At 47.6% G+C, this 19,667-nt stretch overlaps 1 protein-coding gene across 2 annotated transcripts in view; it reads left to right on the plus strand.

Annotated features, from left to right (window-relative positions):
• The window catches only part of TNIK (TRAF2 and NCK interacting kinase), a 162,485-nt gene that overhangs the window by 103,646 nt on the left and 39,172 nt on the right, over positions 1–19,667 (plus strand). For both annotated transcript variants that reach the window (XM_086618726.1, XM_086618727.1), the window contains exons 7-12: positions 183–313; positions 4,598–4,652; positions 4,896–4,974; positions 8,972–9,147; positions 10,741–10,807; positions 11,660–11,864. In XM_086618726.1, coding sequence (XP_086474852.1) covers positions 183–313; positions 4,598–4,652; positions 4,896–4,974; positions 8,972–9,147; positions 10,741–10,807; positions 11,660–11,864 — 713 coding nt within the window. The remainder of the gene's footprint in view (positions 1–182; positions 314–4,597; positions 4,653–4,895; positions 4,975–8,971; positions 9,148–10,740; positions 10,808–11,659; positions 11,865–19,667) is intronic.

Below are 19,667 nucleotides of genomic sequence, written 5' to 3' on the forward strand. Positions count from 1 at the left end.
TTTGTCCTTGCTTGACCTCTGTTAATCCCAGCAGAGCTCAAACAGGACTGTCTCTGGTCCCATCTTTCTTGACCGTGCAGAGGAGTTGGTCTGAATGAGCTCAATGTTTCATGTTCGACAGAAGAGTGTTGCTCAGGTTTGTCTCCCACCTTACAATGCCCTGTTGTCTCTCTGATCTGCAGTGGATTTTGGTGTCAGCGCTCAGCTGGACAGAACGGTGGGCAGGAGAAACACCTTCATTGGAACGCCTTACTGGATGGCCCCCGAGGTCATTGCCTGCGATGAAAATCCCGATGCCACTTATGACTTTAAGGTACCCAAACAAACATCTTCCTAGTCCTTTATACATCATTACAGATGTGATCTTTGCAAAGTCTAGAACACTCATGAATAAGGCAGGCAAGGAATTAAAGCAGCACTTGGTGGCGCTTGCAATGAGAGTTGTGATCATAAACATCCGAAGAAAGTGCTGTTTACGATCTCGGGTTTTATGCCCCGGTACCATGAACTTGAGCACTCAGGAATTTGGTGTATTCTTGCAGCTTTGCAAAATACGCTGACAGGCAGCGTAGTCTTGTGCTTTCTGGCTGTTGGATTTTGAGATGTCAATTCAGGTCCAACATGAATCTTTGTTGTGCTGTTCATGTATCCAAATTTACTGTGAAGAAATCTTTCCCTGTGCTGAGAAAGGTGTCAGACAGAGGCTTCCTACCTGCTTTTCAGTGCTGCATGTTTAAATACTACAGTCAAACATGCTGTGTTTACTCTGGAGAGAAGTCAGGTCAAGTTTAGAAAGGGCAAAATCACATCTTCTGGCCCGCAGGCTGGTATTCACAGGAAGATCTGAAGGTTGCTACACGATCAGATGTTTAGGGGGCTGACCTACTTTTCACATGTCTCTGTTGCCTGTTTGAAGTTTATTTTTGGATTGATGGCAGCACAACATTGCTGCTGAGTTATAACGTGGCAGAGAGCCCTGTGCCACGCAACAGGTCCACAGAAGGGTTGTGAGTCCCACCTGCCGCTTCAAACAGCAGCGAGATCTGATGTTTAAAGCAAGAGCTTAATATATTTTATCCTGTTTCTGCCTTACTGCAAGTTTCTGGACACACGTCTGTAGAAATGTCCCTTGGTTTTTGTCCTTTGGTGTTTTGAAGCATCAAGAACTTGAATCTCTAGCTCTGAACCCCCTAAGGTCCACTCAGCATGTCTAGAGAGGAGAGCAAGACCCTAACACGTGAGCTTTGGGAGGAGAAGCTCAGACATATATAAAACTCGCTGTACCACTGTTCTTGTGCATGCTGAGAGCTCACTTTGCAAGGTAATGCTCAAAAAGGGCTTTGAGACCCTTTGGTGTGGAGGTAGGGAGCGGCTTCCTAACAGAAATATGATAATGCAACAGCCCGCCATCACGATACGATTTGGGCCGTGATTACCAGTCACTCAGAGAATTATTTTTTTTGAGATGAAGGATTTTAAAGTAACTGAGTGATGCTTTAGTATTGCAGCTATTTAAGTGCATCAGTCAACTTTTGAACTGATGGTTTTCCAGAGAGCAGCTCTGAGTCTGAGTTCAGGCTCCGGGTTACATAAATCGTTAATGATAAGGACATGCAGAAATAGTTTAATCTTGCAATTACTTAATTCTCTTTGATTAATCAATTACAACAGGCATTCCCTCAACTCCACACGAGCTGCTCTCGCCATTTCTCCGGTGACAGCCGCCTGGCTCCAATCAACCACAGCTTTTTATTTATCTTTTTTTTTAAAAAAAAAGGACTGATATCTTCATAGGCTACTTTCTACCCTCAGAAATCTGTGAGCTTTTTTCTCTTTCCCAAATAACTAGGACACTTTATATGCTGTTGACTGATGCACAAGCTCCAGGACCAAAATCCTTCTATTGTCCCTGAGGATCAAACGCTCATAACGAGCTGGGTGCTTGTGCCTCTGAAGTTGGCATTGACCGTTTTCCCTTGGCTGGGGGAGTGAAACAGAAGGCTGATTGCTGCCAACACACTCACTGCAGGGTGTTTTCAGAGCTCGTGGTGATGTGGGAGCCACTGGACATTAGTCCGTACCCTGGATCACGTCCCTGCACCTGATGCTCTCGCTTTGAAGTGTGTGTTGGGGTGGAAATGTAAATGACATTTTATTTTTTTAAAAAGGGATGCAAATCAGATGCTCTCAGGTTTAGCCGACAGGCTTAAAATGGTGAATACAAAAGATGAGATTTATAGGGTGAAAAAAGGAATCCTCACAGGCTTAATCTGTTGGACAAAAAGCCTCTGATCTCACTGTTTTCGTAGCCAGAAAGAGATGCCTGCGTAATCTATGGAAGGAGGCAGTAAATACCTCCTCACGAAAATGAACCGCTTTATTTAAAGAACAATAGAAAACCCCACATTGTTGAGGTTATTTGTTGATGTTTTTCCCCTAGTTAGTCTTCCTTTTATTTTTTTTTAATAGCGATATCTTGTCAATAAGCTTAGAACCAAAAAAAAAGGGGGGGGGGGGAGATATTAGCAAAAATATTAGCATAACGTCTTTTTGCTGGGTGAAGTGAAAAGCTTTTCAGACTCGAAAATAAAAACGCCCACAAAAAAAACCCCCAAACCCTGAATTCCAGATCATTATAAAATATGTGCTTCCCACTGAGTTTTCTGCTTTCTCTGGGAGGCTTAGAGAGGTGATAATCCCTTTCTATGTTGCTCCAGCTTTAAGATCACTTGGCATCTTGTATATAATACTGGGCACCTCGATATGGAAAGACACACTAGGAATTTGGAAGGAGTTCAGCGGCAACCCAAAGGGAAGGGTCATGTGTGCTGAATCATGTGGAAAGACTGCGATAATTAAGTATGCGGCAGAAATCCCAGCGGACCAGAAACAAAGAATGGATGAGACTGTCCTGTGAAAGGGCTGGAAATAAGATTTGAGAGAGAATTTTTAAGCAGGTACAAAGACGTGTAGCAAGGACGGCGTTTGTTAGGGGAGAACTTGAGTTAAAAATGAATAAAAGTGCCTTGAAATTGAAAATCTAAGTCCTGGATGGAATATGTGAGAAGGTGCTTGTGGTCCTCTCTTCAGCTCCGGCCGAGCTTTTGGGGCTTTGTGCTGGGAAAAACAACCTTTCTGGGATTTACTCCCTAAATTGTGATTTTAGAGGCTTGAGGTGGTTTGGAAAGGGCAGCTCTTGAAACAAAGAGGAGAAAACTGAAGTGGGACTGCACGGACATGGCAGAGAGCAAGACTGGAGAGCTGGAGGTGCAGGAGGAGGGGTGGAAGACAGAGTCTATCTCTTCCACCCTGAAATACACCTGTTTATGACATTTGCTGGTTTTGATGTGCTACCCAGAGTCCAGCTGGTCTCCAGCAAACATCAGCTGCAGCTACACAGCATCTGGCTGCTTCTGGTCCCCTGTGCACCTGCAACATCAGCCCTTGCCGTTGCCGCCCTCCTGTCTCGCACAGGTCTCTCCACTCCCCTGGAGATGTGTTGGAGGCTGCGCTTGAGATGAAGGCACTGAAAATTAGTCTGGGTCCTGGGTTGTGAATCATTCGCAGCCTTATACACGGTGTCCAGAATAATGAATTAGCCGCCTTCTGCCAAAAAAACAAGCTGCAGCAGTGTCGTTGGGGAATGTGCTTGTTTTCCCTCGCCGAGCACGTACTGTCTCTGTCTCCCCTGCTGTCCTTTGGGGCTCGTTACCCAGTGCAGAGGTGCCGCCACAGCTCATCAGTGATGGTGGGGTGGGAGAAGGTGCTGGAGGGGAGCTCACCACTGGGGATACAAACATCTCTGCTTGCAAGGGAGAAAATGAAAGGAAGACTGATACAAGTAGGAAATCGGAGAGTTTTCCAAATACGTGCATACTCTGTGCTCCGGTTGGTCAGGAGACTCAACCAGCCATGTGGGCTGAGCAGAGCTTGGGAACAGGGTAAGGGAAAGTGCCTGTTCTCTTTCCACTGGGGAAACACCGCTTTTCAGGCATCCATTTAGTGAGCAGTCCATGGTACAAGAGCCTCCTGAGGTATCTCAAGATACTTCATGTTTTCAATCTGTTCCAGGCAGCCTCTTTTCTGTGGAGCTGTGTCAAATCCATGAATGTGTCGCTCAGCTTTAGGCAGGGAGCCGGCAGCTGGGTTTGCTGCTTATCCCAGCCATGAAACCAGGGAAGTTTGTCACCAGCTGATTCGGGAGCCAGGGATTCATTCGTTAGTGCACAGGGCTCATTAAGATGCCCAGTCCCCTCAGAGGACCTTCACGTCACCAGCATCTCCCCTGGCAGTGTCCACACCACGGCTACAGGGAGCAGTGCCCCAGCGAGGTGTCCGTGTTCACTCTGAAGACGCCTTGAAGGTTTCAAAATAAATCTTGGGATAGACTGCGGGGTTGGGAGCCTCTTCTAAAGCCCCAACACATGGCAGGAGGATGAGACAAGCTCCCAGGGTGTGAATCCAGGGGCTTGCAGAGGACATGGACCCAGCTCAGCGGGCTGAGCCCCCCTGGGCTGGGAAGAGCTGGGTTTCCCCCCTCGCCTGCTGCCGTGATGATGCTCCCCTGCATCTCATTTGTCCCTCTGCTTTCTTTTAGAGCGACTTGTGGTCTTTGGGGATAACAGCCATCGAGATGGCAGAAGGTGCTCCCCGTAAGTAGTTGCTTTGCTCTGCTTTAATTAACCCCGGGTGACTCTCACCTGAGCTCCAGGCTGCTGCCAAGGCAGGGTCTGTCTGCAGCAGGTTGTCGCTGCAAATCCCCCTGCCCTGCAGGTCTGGTAGCTTCGGAAGAAACTTGAGTATCCCCAGTTGGGTGTGTGGCCTCTCTTTAGGAACACCTGGGGAGGTCTATGAGCCGCCATGCTGTGTTTAATGCCTCTTCTTGCACATTGCAGCTCTCTGTGACATGCATCCCATGAGAGCCCTCTTCCTCATCCCCCGCAACCCAGCCCCGAGGTTGAAATCAAAAAAGTGGTGAGTCTCTCTCTTAATCTTCAACGACTGTAAAAATGCTGGTGGAGCAACTTGTTTCTGCAGCCCGGGTGCGCTGGGGATTTGATCCGTATGTTTATACAGCTTCGGGGGTCGGCAACGGTCTCCAGCATCACTCCAGTGAGTGCAGGTTTGGGTCTTGATCTGCTATGGAGAGGCAATTAAATCTGAAGGAGTTGCTCACTGTGGGATGGAGAGCGTCTGAGGTAGGCAGAGAGGGGAGCGCTCTGTAACGCAGCCATTCCGCAGCATGGAGTCGGCTTTTCCAAGGTGGTTCGTGCAGCCTGAAGCCAGATGACACTTGCCTTGGCTCTCCTTTCTTTCCAGTCAGGTTCCGTTTTCAAGTGGAAACATGTATCCAGGCCAAAAAAAGGATAGTTTATTTTGAAGGCCCAGGAATGTGGAGATTTGTACTTAGTTTGGGCTTTATTTTAAAATTTTGCAGGAAAAAATGCATCACTGTTTTGGGGGGAAAAAAAAAGCAGGGCATTCCAATAAAAACCCCGTAGGAAAAACATTCCTGAAGCCCAGCAGATGTTGTTTTGTTACTGTATGTTCTGTACTGATGGAACTGGAGTCCTTAAAAACACTCATCTTTGGTTTGTGCCTTTTGCCTGCTCCAGGTTCAGCAGTGGTTTGATCAGGAAACGTCTGCCAGATGTTAGAGACACAGTACTGCCCCCTGCTCCCAGATAGGCTGAGCTCGTGAAGGGAGATTTTGCTTTATTCCTTGAAATTATGCTTATTATCTTTTTGAAGATGAAAAAAAAAAAAAATAAAAGGAGAAGAGAGGAGAAGAGGTATTGAAGATGCTTGGTGCCAAAGCAGCAGGAATTTTGTTGCTGGGAGAGAAACGACAGGGGCTTGGAGTCCTCTGTGTCAGGTGCATGGTGTTGGGTTTTTAGGACCAGCCCCCTTAAGCCTCACCCAGGCTTTGGCAGGAGACATCTTAATTTTGTCAGCCTGCTCCTCAGCTGCTCCGGTACCAAAGCAGGAGGAGAGAGGGACCTTCCCTGGCTGGCTCTGCAGAGGCTGTCAGAGATGCTTGCTCTCCTTGTGCAGCCTTTTGAGGATACCATTAGTCAGCTGAGAAAATAGTTTATGTTCTTGTTTTCTGCCAGATCACCAGTCTCCTACTTCATTATGCTCTCACTGCATGAAAAGTGAGAGCATAAATGGATTGTGAGACTTTAGAGTTTATTTTTCATACAAAAGTGCTGTTTATTCAGCAAAGGCTTCCTTGGCCTCCAGGCAGAGGGGAGCTGACGACGGCAGGTTTTGAACAGAATGTTTCTTTATCTCCTTAAGGCGAAAATGGAGCTGGGGTGGAAATTGTATTTTCTTCCCTGCTCTGAGATACCAGGATGTGCTTTGTCACCTGGGAAGTCGTAGTGTGATGGAACTCCAGCTTCAGCCCTCCAGGGGAGCGTGGTGCTCACCTGGCCACTGCTACCCCTCCATGAGCAAGCAGAGATCCCTAGTCTCCAGCAGAGCTGGGACATGCGTGCCCCAGGCAGCTCAAACCTATGTCCACCTTCCAAGCTTTCGTTGCAATGAGAAGGTCCAAAGGATCCAGACGAAGCTCCACTGACTCTTGAAGAGCAATTTTGTTCAGTGGGACACCAGACAAACTTGCTGTCCTGGGCTCATTTCTCAGCTGGAGGTTTTGGGCCTGGCCAGGATGGGTCCTGGAGTTCTGCAAGCCCAACGCAAGAAGACTGGAGATGTTTGACCAGGCCTTCACAGTGGCTCACTGGCAGTCAGCTGGTTTTCCCAAGCACAGGTCACAAGAGAAAGACAAAGTGAAGAAAGGTTCAACTTGAACCTTGAGTTTGTCCTCGCTTTTGTGTGCAGCGACACACAAAAGTACACCAAGTGGGCAGACCACCTTCTTCCTTACGTGAAAGAAACAGCAAAGTGACACCAGCACCTCTGAGGGTGGGTCAGGGAAAGCCGAGAGGGAACGCAGGCATGGAAGCTGCCTCGAATCGAAAATTCCAGAGAGGAAAACGCTTTTGTTGCTTACTGAATCCCTGAACGCACTTTTAAAATAGCGCTGTGTTCCTGTGAAATTGAAGAGTCTCTGGTATCATTTTCTTTCCCAATTAAAACCAGCCAGCAATGAAGCTTTATTTTCTTTTTCCCGCGTTTTGCAGGTAAAATGAACTTGAACTTTAGTGCTGTTGTTCCCATAGACAGTCCCTAGCCCTGCCTTGTAAGAGATGACAAAACCTCTGTGTTAATGAGGTGGTATTTGCACTGCGACACCTACTTTTCATCCAAGCAGCTGTAAAGACTTTTTGCGCCCGGGGAGGGGATGAGACATTTGATGGTGTCCTCCTGGATCAGAGCCAGGGAGAAAGCCCTCGTCATCTGCTCCAGCGAGGGCTGAGCTGTGCCACTGGACAGGCTTGCTGTTTTGGAGAGGAAAATTGCAGGAAAACCAGAGGGATGAGGTGGTCCCTGTCCATAGGTGCTCAGCCAGCTCAAGGATGCAAAGATGTCTTAGGGCATCACAGGGCACTGGGACCTCCATCCCCAAGAGGTGGGCAAACCCATTGCTTACTGGAGGATAACTTTTTAGCTACTTCACCTGGAACATATTATCAGGTGCTCTGGACCATGCATCCAGGACTGGAGTCTCTCCAGCTGTACACCAACAGGGGAGAACCATGTTTTAGAAGCGGATGTTTTCTGAGCATCATATGGATTGTCCCTTCTGGGTACACCAAGACACAGGGTTTCTTGAGGCAAGGTGAGGAAGGAAGATGTGCTCATTAATAAAGCTGGAGGGAGGATTTAATTGGATGCAGTAGTATATTTTATTTTTGCATCTCAATTTGTATGGATTAGCACTTAAAAGATAAATTACTTTTAGTCTGGCAGCTTAAAAGTAAAATCCCTGAAAGCTTATTGTTTCGCTTCTAATGCAATTCTGTAGTATCTGTTGGCTTCTGACATTAATTTACACTCATTTGCCTGTTTGCTAAAGCAGCATAGAGTATAGTGGCCTGTCAACATCTATCTTCCTTGTAAATCCCTGTTCTCTTGGGTTTGTAATGTGGTGAAATTAGTTCCAGGAAAACTTTTGATATGCAACATTTGAGACTGAGAGATTTGTTTATTAAAGATTTGGCTGGAATTATTTTAGCAGAGGTTGAGTTTAACTGTTTGCGGGAAGGCAGGCTGTGAGGAGGGGCTGGGCTCTGCCACCACAGCCATGTTCCCACCTCTGCTCAAGTTGTGGTGCCTGAAGATCATGTCCCATTTACCTGGGTCTGTGATGAGGGGGACCGGGGCATGGTGGCCCCCAGGACCTGGTGGGTCAGTAGTGCTGCTGGGGCTCGCCCTGAGAGAGCAGGGAAGGGCTGCGGGCAGCAAGCATCTCCCAGAGCTTGTCTGGCCTTTAACAGGCTGTGTAATATTGGGTGTTTAAATCTAAAAAAAGTCAACTTAGCTTGTCCCATTCATCTTCAGAAAATTACATCTCTTGAAACACCACCTAGGGCCACAAAATATAAGAAACAATCCATTAAGGAATTGCATTTTTATCCGTATGTGTTGTCTCTCATTCCAACGTGCGCTTTCATAGGGGAGGAGGAACACAGCATTTTCTTGCTTGCCATTGATGACATCTGGCTTTGGTGGTTTCCTAGTCATACTGATGGTTCCCACCTTTCTCCAGACTCAGCAGAATGGTGGTTTCTCCTAAATGCACCAGGAAGACACAGATAGGAGCATGCATGGGAAGAGTAGGAGAGGATAAGGTGATCAAGGGCACGTGTGATGGTGCAGCTTTGAGACCGTGCTAAGCATCAGCAGAGAAGTCATGAGAATCCTCTTGGAAGGCTGTATCTGAGCAAGAACTGTGTAGCAGCCAAATTATCTTATCAAATATCCACAGGTTTCTCACTCTCTAATAAAAGAATCAATATAGTTACCTGTTTTTTCTGTACCTTCCTTTTCTGTCCTTGCCCAGGTCTAAAAAGTTTCAGTCCTTCATTGAGAGCTGCCTAGTGAAGAACCACAGCCAGAGACCAACCACGGAGCAGCTGATGAAACACCCCTTCATCCGAGACCAGCCCAACGAAAGGCAGGTCCGCATCCAGCTCAAGGACCACATCGATAGGACTAAAAAGAAGCGAGGCGAGAAAGGTTCGTGGAGAAGCAGTGTTCTGGGCAATCCTTCACCTCTGCCATGTGCTTGGAGATCCCTAGGGTAGACCAAGGCACATCTGTCTGGGTGAAACATGAGCAGAAGAAGGAAGGCAAAGAGGACTGGGTTGCTCATGGTCTCAGTATGTTTCCCTTGTTCGGATGGCTAATGTCGTTCACAAACTGGTTGAGTTGAATAGGTGTGGTCCTTCTGTGTGACCACGCTGCTTCTGGTTTTGAGGTCGGATTACTTTGTTTGATTTGATTCCTCTCAGTTGTTGAAACAGAAGTAAATATCTATAACAAAACAATCAAGCCTATAGGTGATTGTCCTTAGAGCTAAGCAGTGTTTTTTAATTTTTTTTCTTAATGAAAAAATGGTGTCTTTTTTGTCCAGGTGGTAATTTCCACATGGAACATTTAAGCTTTGATTCATTAAAACGTGTGTATAAAATTTATGCCTACGTATATACGTACTGGCATGCAGGAGGGAGAATCTGCTAAACTGACTTTTTCCCAGCTCACGTATTTCATGCCGAGTCTGTTGATCTACGTGCTGCACCAGCGATGAGCAGAGCTCTGCAAATGAACATCTAGATAAGACCCTTGCCCCAAAGCAATTGCGTTGACTAGGAATAACCTATTAAACTGAGTGTTTTCCGTGGGTTCTCCAGGCCCTATCGAAGTCCTCTGAAAGGAAGATCAGATAGCCGAGGAAACTTGTTAAAGTGTTCAGCTGCTTGTGAACCAAATTTTAATTTGAAACCGCTTTTGTAGAATCCAGCAAATTAATGTCGCTATTTCTCTTCTTATTGGTAGTGGTATTAATTTTTCATACGTACCTTCCAGCCCCTTGTAATAGATTTCACTACAATCAAAACAATAAAACGGGATCCCAGTGAAATATTACATGTGTTTAGTCTGGCAAATGAGCGTTGGACCCTAGAGATGGAGAGTAATTGGATAAATGTGAGCCTTTCTTTTACTATCGTTCCCTTCATCCGATAAAGATGATATCCCAATAGAAATCACAGTATGTAGCACAACATTGCAGCTGAGCGTTTATGTAGATGTCTTCATTGCCTGGAAAATACATGGATTTGCATAGGAAGAGCATATGTTTAGGGAGAGAGGAGTTGGTGCCTTCAGAGCAATAGTTAAATCCCACGTTCTCATGCCTGTGGCTTCAGTAGCTTGTGGTGCCCCTCCTGAAGAAGGGAGTCACTCACTGTCTTCGCTGTAGGGGGGTAAATTTTTATTTTATGGACACCCTCCCATCTTTACATCGAGTGTCTGGTTGTTGGAGCCATTGCCCGCTGCCCTGGCCCTGCCCGCAGTGCTCCGGCCGGGACTACAGCCCGCTTCCTGGCAGCACGGGCGCACGAGGTGCCAGCACCCAGGGAGACCAACGATGTTTCCCTGGCCTCGCAGCCCGCCGGTAAAGCAAAAAACACAGAGAAGTAATGCTGCTTATTCTTTGTCCTGCAAGAAAAGAGAGAGTTGTATGTTCTGCCCTCAGAGCTCGGGGGTTTTCAACCACTGGAAAAACAAGTGAGTCCAGCAAAGGGCACTGATGGGCAATTCTGTTCCTAGATGAGACAGAGTACGAGTACAGTGGAAGCGAGGAGGAGGAGGAGGAAAACGACTCTGGGGAGCCCAGGTAAGAATCAGCATTGCATTTCTGCACGTACATCTCTAATTCTGTCTAAAACGGTCTTGGATTACAGGCTGATAGTAGCTAGAAATGGAAAAAGGACAGTTTGAGCACTGAGTCCTGTTCCCTGGCAGAGCAGAGTACATTCCCTCTGCTAGGTGCTGGGTGGGAGGGTATGAACTGATGCTACAGATCAGCTTGGCCAAAAGCTGGGGAAGAAGATCTGAGCAACCCATCACCTGTGGGATCTGCAGCACGGTGTGGTGCTGTGACGGGAGTGTAGGTGTTTAGTTGTGCAAAAAATGTGAAGTGAAATTAAGGAAGACTTTTTAAAATGCAATTCCTCACATTCAAGTGTAATTCCCTATTTCCATGTAACTTTTTACCGTGAAACCTCCCCAGTGCTGCTGCAAGCATGGTAGGGCTGGAACTTTCTTTCTTTGGTGATGTTTTTCAGAGCTGTTGTAATTAGTATCAAGTTATTCCATTATTTGACTGAGATAATGTCATATTTTAATAGTTGGCAATGATTCATGCTAAATGTGCTTTGCAAACAGCTAAATATAGTGTGTGCTGCTGCAGCGCGAGAGGCTTCAGTTAGAAACTTAACGTAAGGGAAACCTTTGGCAAATAAATGGCTGGTGAGCTGTGAACAGAGCACTCTGCCTGCTGCCCTGCCCCAGCGCTCGTGGTCCTCCCATCTCTCCATCCGCTGCCTCCCAAGCTCTGTCGGATGTTGGGATGCTGTCGAGATGAAGGGGAGAGGAGCCACGGTGGAAAAATCACACAGAACTTCCCCTGGCAAGAGGTTTAAGGATGCAGGGAGGGGATCTTCTCTGACATTTCTCTTCTATACAGCTCCATCCTAAACCTGCCTGGGGAGTCGACGCTGAGACGGGATTTCTTGAGGCTGCAGCTGGCGAACAAGGAGCGGTCGGAGGCGCTGCGCCGGCAGCAGCTGGAGCAGCAGCAGCGGGAGAACGAGGAGCACAAGCGGCAGTTGCTGGCCGAGCGGCAGAAGCGGATCGAGGAGCAGAAGGAGCAGAGGCGAAGGCTGGAGGAGGTAACTGGCCAGAGCCGAGTGATGGCCCGGTGGCAAAGGCTGTTTTGGGGTGGAACAGCGGGATTTCTGGTAGCGAGTCCCAAGTGACTGTTCTCAGCCTGATGTAAGAAGATCATGTCCTGACCTCTCCAGTGGGTAACCCCAAATGTTTTGTTGCACTGGACAAACCCCCGGCTCATGTCTTTTGTATTCCAGCCACTCTCCTCATCATAGTAAGTGTTGCCAACTCTTGTGAAGGTAATAGAGCTGGTTTGCTATAAATAAGTCCTTGGAATACCAAACTTAAAAGGATCCCTGGAACTACTGAGCAGAGTTAGCTCGTTACTGGGGTGATAGCTGTATTCAGTCAAGGTGGGCAAAACTCCTACTGGTCCAGGCATCTGTCAAGTTCATTATCATTATTTGCTGCTGTGGACTGTTACATTTGAGAAGAAGCTGAATAGCTCCATTTGCCCTTTCCCCAGATCCACGTGCCACTTGCATCCCCTTTAATCCACAATTTCAACTCTAGTCCTTCCAGTCCCTGCCAATTACAATTTCTCTTGCAGGGGAGGGGCAGATGCCTGCCTGACTTGTTCAATGATCCATATGTGCCCCAAAGCATAAGATTTCATTACCCTTGTCTTAACATACCAGCTACAAATGCGATCGGTCATAAAATTATCCACCCCATTTAAAATCCAGCTGCGGGATTTGACCGGGTGACTTTGGGTGTCCGTGAGATGCGCAGCCTGGCTGTGTTCTCTGTGTAAAGCACTCGCTTTTGGTTTAGCTCTCAGTTCCTGGACTGCAGAAGTCCACCAAAGAATAAGGAGAGGTTTCTCCTGGTTTGAGGGTTTTGATATGGTTTTGCATGAAGAAACCCATTGCCTGGCACTGAACTCATCCCAAGCATCTCGTTGAAGGGTTCATACATTGAGGGTAATTAAATTAGCTTTCCAAAGAGATCACTGATATATCTGTAAAAAGGAGTTGCAGTAAAGGGGCCATCAGAGAAGCCACCCTCTTAATTTGCATGAGCCAGAGCGTTTGTTACATTTAACCGGACCCTCCACGTGCTGGGTAATGCGCCCAGGCCACGGGCGCAGACAGGAAGGAATTTCAGGCAGCTGATGGTGATGATGATGGTGATGGTATGGCCTGCCTCTCTTCGAGGTGGTCCTCTGAGCCCCTCCGGGGTGAAAACCAACACAGGCAAATCCCAAGCAAAGCATTTTTTCAGTCTGGTAAATATGTAGGTCTGTGGTGTTGTCAGAGCGTCGCGCGTTCGATACCCTGTAGGTCAGGCTCTCCTTGCATCCTGCACCCTTCCCAAAGCTGGGAAGCTGCTAGGAGAGAGGACGGGGTTTGCACGTAGACGCGCCCCGAGATCCCGTGCCCCAATAGATCTGCAGACTGCCGTAGGGAAGCCTGGCTCTGCCTTTGTCCCAGCCTGCTTGCTGCAAGCGGTGCGGGAGCAGAACAGCAGCAGAATAAAAGCAGACACCAGATTAGCCGCAATCCTGTAATGAATACAATACTTGCTGCTCTACTAATACGTGCTCTTCACATAGAAGAAAATTGTTGTCTCTTTTTGCCGCGTCCCAGGCAGGTTTTGAACGGAGGGCTAATCCCCTTGCTAAGCTGGCGAGCTGTGCTCGGAGGTGCTGCCTTGCGGAGCCCGGCTCTGCGCAGCCCTCCCGGGCTCTGCCGGTCCCCTTGTCCTTTCCCCCATGTCATCAATAGCTATTGCCACCATAGCCAGGGTTTAAAATCAATGCTTCTGTTTCTGATGGCTCTCACAGCCTCCCTGGGCTCCTCACCCATTGCTGCCTTCCCAGCTGCCTTAGAGTTTTTGGACTTAAATCAAAAGGGAGTGATCTGGGGCAAAGCCAGGAAAGAGGCGTTTTTGTGCTCCTGCCATGTTGGAGAAGTGGGAAAAGACAGCAGGACCATAACTGAAGGACATCCTCTGCCCACCTCGGCATGGTGCCACCGGTGTGATCAGCCCTGTGGGCTCAGCCAGGATGAGGGCAGAGCGGGGAGCGGTGCGCTGGAGGCTGTGATGGCCCCACCACCTTCTCAGTTGCCCATCTTCTTGGGTCTGTCTAGCCACCTGCATCTCCAGCCATGGAGTGAAATGAGCTCTGCTCTCTATTAGACACCGTTCGCGTGGTGAGCAAGAAACACAGCCGAGTTGCTATGGTGAGGATTAAAGCAGGAGTCCTTGAAGAGGTACCAACCTTCTGTTGCAAAGGCGGTGAGTGGTGGCAGCGGTTGGGAGGGATGCTCCCCAGCGCAACCGGCTGCGGCTTTGCCAGCTGCAAGGTGTCATGTATCTGCTGTGGGCTGCTGTAGGAAATCCTGAAAAACAGTAGAGGCAGATTAGCAAAAAAAGTCTTGTCGCTCCTGCAGGGAGTGGGATAGAGGAGCCGCACAAGCAGCTTTGAGCATCCTCCCCTTGAGCTTCCTGCTCACAAGAGTCCCAGCGTCTGCCCTGGGGAGGGACACTGCCTCTGCCCGGGGACACAGAAGGGGTTTGTACCCCCAGGCTGTCCCGCTATTTCTAGCACAGCCAACCAGTGTTGGATATAGTTTGGTCTTTGTTATTCCAATATATTTTTGGGACAGGAAGCATCTGATGGCCAGACAGAGGTACCAAACAGTGGCTGTCAGCTGCGCCAAGTTTGATATCGCTGCCCAGAGACACCCAGCACATTCCATCTGTGTCATTGATCTATGTCCTCCATAAGAAGGACATGGAGCTGTTGGAGAGGGTTCAGAAGGCAACCATGAAGATGATTCGAGAGCTGGAATGCCTCTCCTATGAAGACAGGCTGAGAGAGCTGGGGCTGTTCAGCCTGGAGAAGGTTCTGGGAAGACCTTCTAGCAGCCTTCCAGTGCCCAAAGGGGCCTACAAGAAAGCTGGAGAGGGGCTGTTTACAAGGGCGTGTAGTGATAGGACAAGGGGCAATGGATTTAAACTGAAAGAGGGGAGATTTATGGAAAAAAGAAATTCTTCACTTTGAGGGTGATGAGGCACTGGAAGAGGTTGCCCAGAGAAGCTGTGGGTGCCCCATCCCTGGAAGTGTTCAAGGCCAGGTTGGATGAGGTTTTGCGCAACCTCGTGTAGTGGAAGGTGTCCCTGCCCATGGCAGGGGGGTTGGAACTAGATGATCTTTAAGGTCCCTTCCAACCCAAACCATTCTATGATTCTACGATTGCAGTTTTGCTCCAGAGAGCAGTGCTGCTCCGGCTCTCTTACCCACCACAATGGCACTCAAACCCTTTGGCAGCAGCCAGGCTGTTGCCGTTTGGCCTCTCTGCTTTGTCTTACACCAGCTTTGCACTAACTTCAGCTGTTGACGCTGGGCTCTTGATTTATTTTGGTTAATGAGAACAGGATTTCTTCCGTGCTGCTTTATGGTCTGACTAAGATGGGGCGTGCCTCCCACACCAGCACTCTACCAGCAGATCTCTGGGAGGAGAGACCAGTGGAAGGCTCAGATTACTGTACTTTCAAAATAAAGTTGACCTTTAAAACCCAATAGAGCATCCGGGACAAATAAACGCTGGGAGCTAGTGGCTTTTGGGGCTCCTAAGTCAGCCTGTTCAGTAGTGCCAGGCATGTTACTGTATTTACAGGAAGAGCTCTGACTCATAATAATGACGCCGTGAAGGTGGCCAGGCTGAGCAAGCGCATCAGCTGCGCCACAGTGCCAAAATGGTTGACTGAGGAGCATGCCAAGCTCAAAAATGCCTGGAGTTAGTTTGCACTGAAGATGCAGAGCAAAAGAGCTGGAGGAAGGCTGTCAGTGGGATAACCGGTCCCTTCCTCTGTCAGTGCAGACCTTCAGTACATTTTCTTGTGGTTTTCCAATCTTGTCTTCAAATACTGCCAGGGAATGAGCTCCCATCGTTTCTGTTACCTCACCCAACAGACCTCATAATGAAGGAATCCCATTTTTTTCGGTCATCTTGATCTTCCTAAACTGGCATTTCTGAACTTGTCAGAAAGTACCTCTAATTTTAGGGCCCTTTGGGGAAAATCCACTGTCTCATAATGTTGCTCCACCAACAATATCAAATGCGTATATAAAAAAGTCAAGTGAGGAAGTGTCCTGATGGTCTCTTGATGGACCTCATGCTGCCCTTGAGACCTGCTACCATCCTTAGCGTGCCTCCTTGCATCTGTTGGGCGCTTGGGTCTCCTTTTTCCACAGCTGACCAATTTCTTTCTTTAAGGCTGAATCTTCTTCCAGGCAGCCGGAGAGATTTAGATTTGCAGCTGTCTTTAATTGTGTTGGAACTAAAAATCCCCAAGTTAGCTTTGAAACCAGGACCTTCATGGGAGTAGAGTTGCAGCTTTGTTTTCCCTCGTGCAGAAAGTCAGTCTTGTGAATTCAAAATGTGTACCAGAACTAACTGAAAAAAAAATTGCAGCATTCAATATCGATAGATCAAATAGCACTAAGGAAAATATTTGTATAATGCAGAAGGGTGAATCGGCGTGAATGTATTTTAATTTTTCCCTATATATATATATATATATAATTCCCTAGTAAGTCCTCCATTTGATGCTGGCGCAGAATGAGCCTTGCTGCACCAGTTTAACCACCAAAATTCCAGCTGAGCTGTAGGAATAACACATCTCCCAGTCAGGAGTGTTAGGGATACTGCAAGACAAATCTCTGTGTGGACCTCTTGGCAGCAGTGGGCAGAAGTAGTCAGGGAGGGCTTTACAGAACCTCATTTTTCTGCTGTGTTGTGGATTTTTTCACTATCAGGTCTTTACTGGGAGCATAGAAGGCAAAGCTAAGCATCTTGCTGTTTTTATGTGAGGTTTCATTCAGTGCAGTTATCGAGCTGAATGTTCAGGGGATAAAAAATTTTGCTGCGGCTCCTTTATACGTTAACCAGCAGAAGACCGTCTACTGGAAGCTCTTACAAAGCAATGCAAAAACTTTCCAACAATTAATTACAGATAAATTTAGGCCGCCTAAAATGGTGGTTGTTATTTTCTTCTGCATGTTCAAGTGTTGTATAGCTTGTAGGAGCATTTTCGTTAAGGTGACAACCTCCTCGCATTGGTACGGTACACTCTGGCACCGTGGTGGTCCCAGCAGTAGCCCCTTACCGGTTTCCAAGGAGAGCTGCGTTACAGCAGCTCCTGTAGTACAGGTATGTGCTAAGCCTTACATCTCTCTAGTTTTCCTTTGGTTATAAAGCATGTTCATGGTTTTCCTGCATGGAGCATCCCTTCATGATGATCCCAAATTAAAGGCTCCTGCGATGGTTTAGAGTGTATCAGAACCCTGTTTGCCATGGTGGGAAGTTCTGACCCAGTTTCTCTACCAGTGGGAAACACTTCTCTGTGCTCCAGTGCTTGATGTGTCAGGGAAGACGATGTTCCAGCCACAGTCGCTCTTTCCCTGGTGACTCAGATAAATGAGCCTGTCACAACAACACAACCACCTAGAATATTTGTTTTCGTTTGTCGCTTGGAATTCCCCTTCCATTTCTTTGCTGGGTCATGCTCGTGTTTGGGAGCAGCAGCCAAGGTTTCCAGGAGCCTCCTCTTACGAGCGTCGGTGCCTCTCCAGGCTCGCTGGCTGCTCATAGGCCTGGATGCGTCTGATCTAGCAAAGCAAGCTTGCTCCTTTGAAGTCCTTGTTTCGTGCCAGGCCTCCGAGGGTCTTCTCATCAGAGGTTTCTCCTTTGTATGTCTTCCCTCATCAATATTTAATACCTGTCATTTCCAGTGCAGCGCAAGTAAGAGCCCGTTCTGGCTTACAAGCAGCTACATATAGCTTTACCTGCAGAGTTATATAAATGCAGTCCTAATTAATTGGTGCTCTTGCCTTGCATGAATAATGGATCTGGATAGTGTAAATACACACAGTAGTTTCAGGCTTGGAAAAACGTAGGAAGTGTGCACTCGCAGCAGGAGAGGGAGGGCAGAAAACAGGGAGAAAAGGAGGCAAATAGAGAGCTTTGAATATCCTTTTTTTTTTTTTCTTCTTACATATTCTTTTCAAATGCAGTTTTCAGCTGCATCTTGCTGAGCTCAATTCCTGCTTTAAACAGGATCCCCTTCATCCCGGTGCTACTCGGCACCAGCGTGGGCAGAGGCAGAGGGGAGATGGGGACATTGCTGCAGGCTTCGCCCACTGCAGTGCCAGATCCTCTCCAGATGTTTTCCAGCTGCTGAAGCAGGGTGGGAGGCTGTGCCTCTGCTGATTCAGCCCCACTCTGCTGAGGTGGTGGTGTGGTTTAAGACCTTCAGTTCAGCTGAAGGTGCTCGTAATGTAACCATGACAAATGCCTTGCTTATAACATGACCTGACAAAAATACTGTCGAGCTGGAGGGAAGCTCTGTACTCCTGGCCTCAATAAATGTATATATTTCATCCTGCTCACAGCCTCAGCCCAAAGAGCCCGGCTGTGACAGGGCACAGAGCTCTTCTAAATATCCAGAAGAGCATCAGGCCTGGCTTTGAAAAAAAACTCTGCCTGGGGGACTCAATTCCCAGCTCCTGGGGTTAAATATAGGCTTTTAGGTGTGGAGGAGGCTGGTGGTTAGATGCTACCTTGCAGGAGAGAGGCCAGAAGTGGGACAAGCTCGCCGGGGCTGCTGGGCGCCTGGTACCCTGGAAGGATGGTGGTACACTGTTCCCTCCCGGAAAAAAACGCTTTTGTCTCCTTGCTTGGAGGAGTTTGGCTTTGTTTGGCTGCTGGATTGGCAATAAAGACTAATCGGGTGATTTTTATTTAAGAAAAAGCTGTGGCATTCAGGGCCTTGCCTCCTGCCAGCCACGCTCAGCCTACACAAGCATTATGTGCTTTATTCAGCAGCGTGCTATTTTAACTGAAAAAACTTCACGTTAAAACCCACCCCAAACCCAGTGTGATACACACTGTGATTGGAAGCTCAGGGTAACAGGTATTCAACCCGTTAGCCAGAAGATCCGTGCTCCTGAGCACGCAGGAGCGATGACCATCACCAACAGCTTATCTAAGGAGGTCAGGGAGCACTGCTGAAGTCAAGGAATCCTGTGTATTCCCATTACTGCTGCGGAGATGCCATGTCCTGGTGGTGTATCCTCTGCAATTTCTAGTACGGAGTTCAAACAACTACAAGCAGCCCTACATCCACGTTGCGCTCGTGAGGACAGACGTACGCGTGGAGTAACACATGCGTCCCCGGCTTCCGTGGGCAGTGCGAATGACTGTCCCTGGCGTGGGACACGCCAGAGTCTGGAGCTGGCAGGTTATTTCAGGTTGGATGCGATTTTCCTTCCTTGAGGCGAGTGGAACAGCGCTGATAAATATGGCTATAGGTGGCACTGAAGCTGTGCTGCAGCTCCGACGTTGAGCTGGAGGAAATCATCAGAGTCCCCGTGCAGGGTGGCTGTGGGTGTTACCTGTGGATGAGGAGGTAGCAGCAAGGCAGGCAATGCCTTCTCCATACATTGAAACGTGGGAGTGTCTTTAAATGTTTGTTAAAATAATCTTTTTATCTGTAGATACGTCTATAAGTATCTATCTATAAAGATACTTATAGATGCCTGTCTCTGGAGGGATATATAGAGATATATAATAGAATATAAAGTAGAATACAGAATAGAATTATAATATCTATAATAGATATTTAATAGAGTAGATTTATCTATTAGATATCTATTATAAATGTATATATTAGAGATGGATCTATTGTATTAGATATCTATTATAGAGGTAGATCTATATAATACCTGTAATACATACAAAAAATCTCTATAGCTGGATATCTATAATAGACATAGATATCTGTACAGAAGATAC

The sequence above is a fragment of the Tauraco erythrolophus genome, chromosome 11, assembly GCF_009769465.1.
Source record: "Tauraco erythrolophus isolate bTauEry1 chromosome 11, bTauEry1.pri, whole genome shotgun sequence".
NCBI lineage: Eukaryota > Metazoa > Chordata > Aves > Musophagiformes > Musophagidae > Tauraco > Tauraco erythrolophus.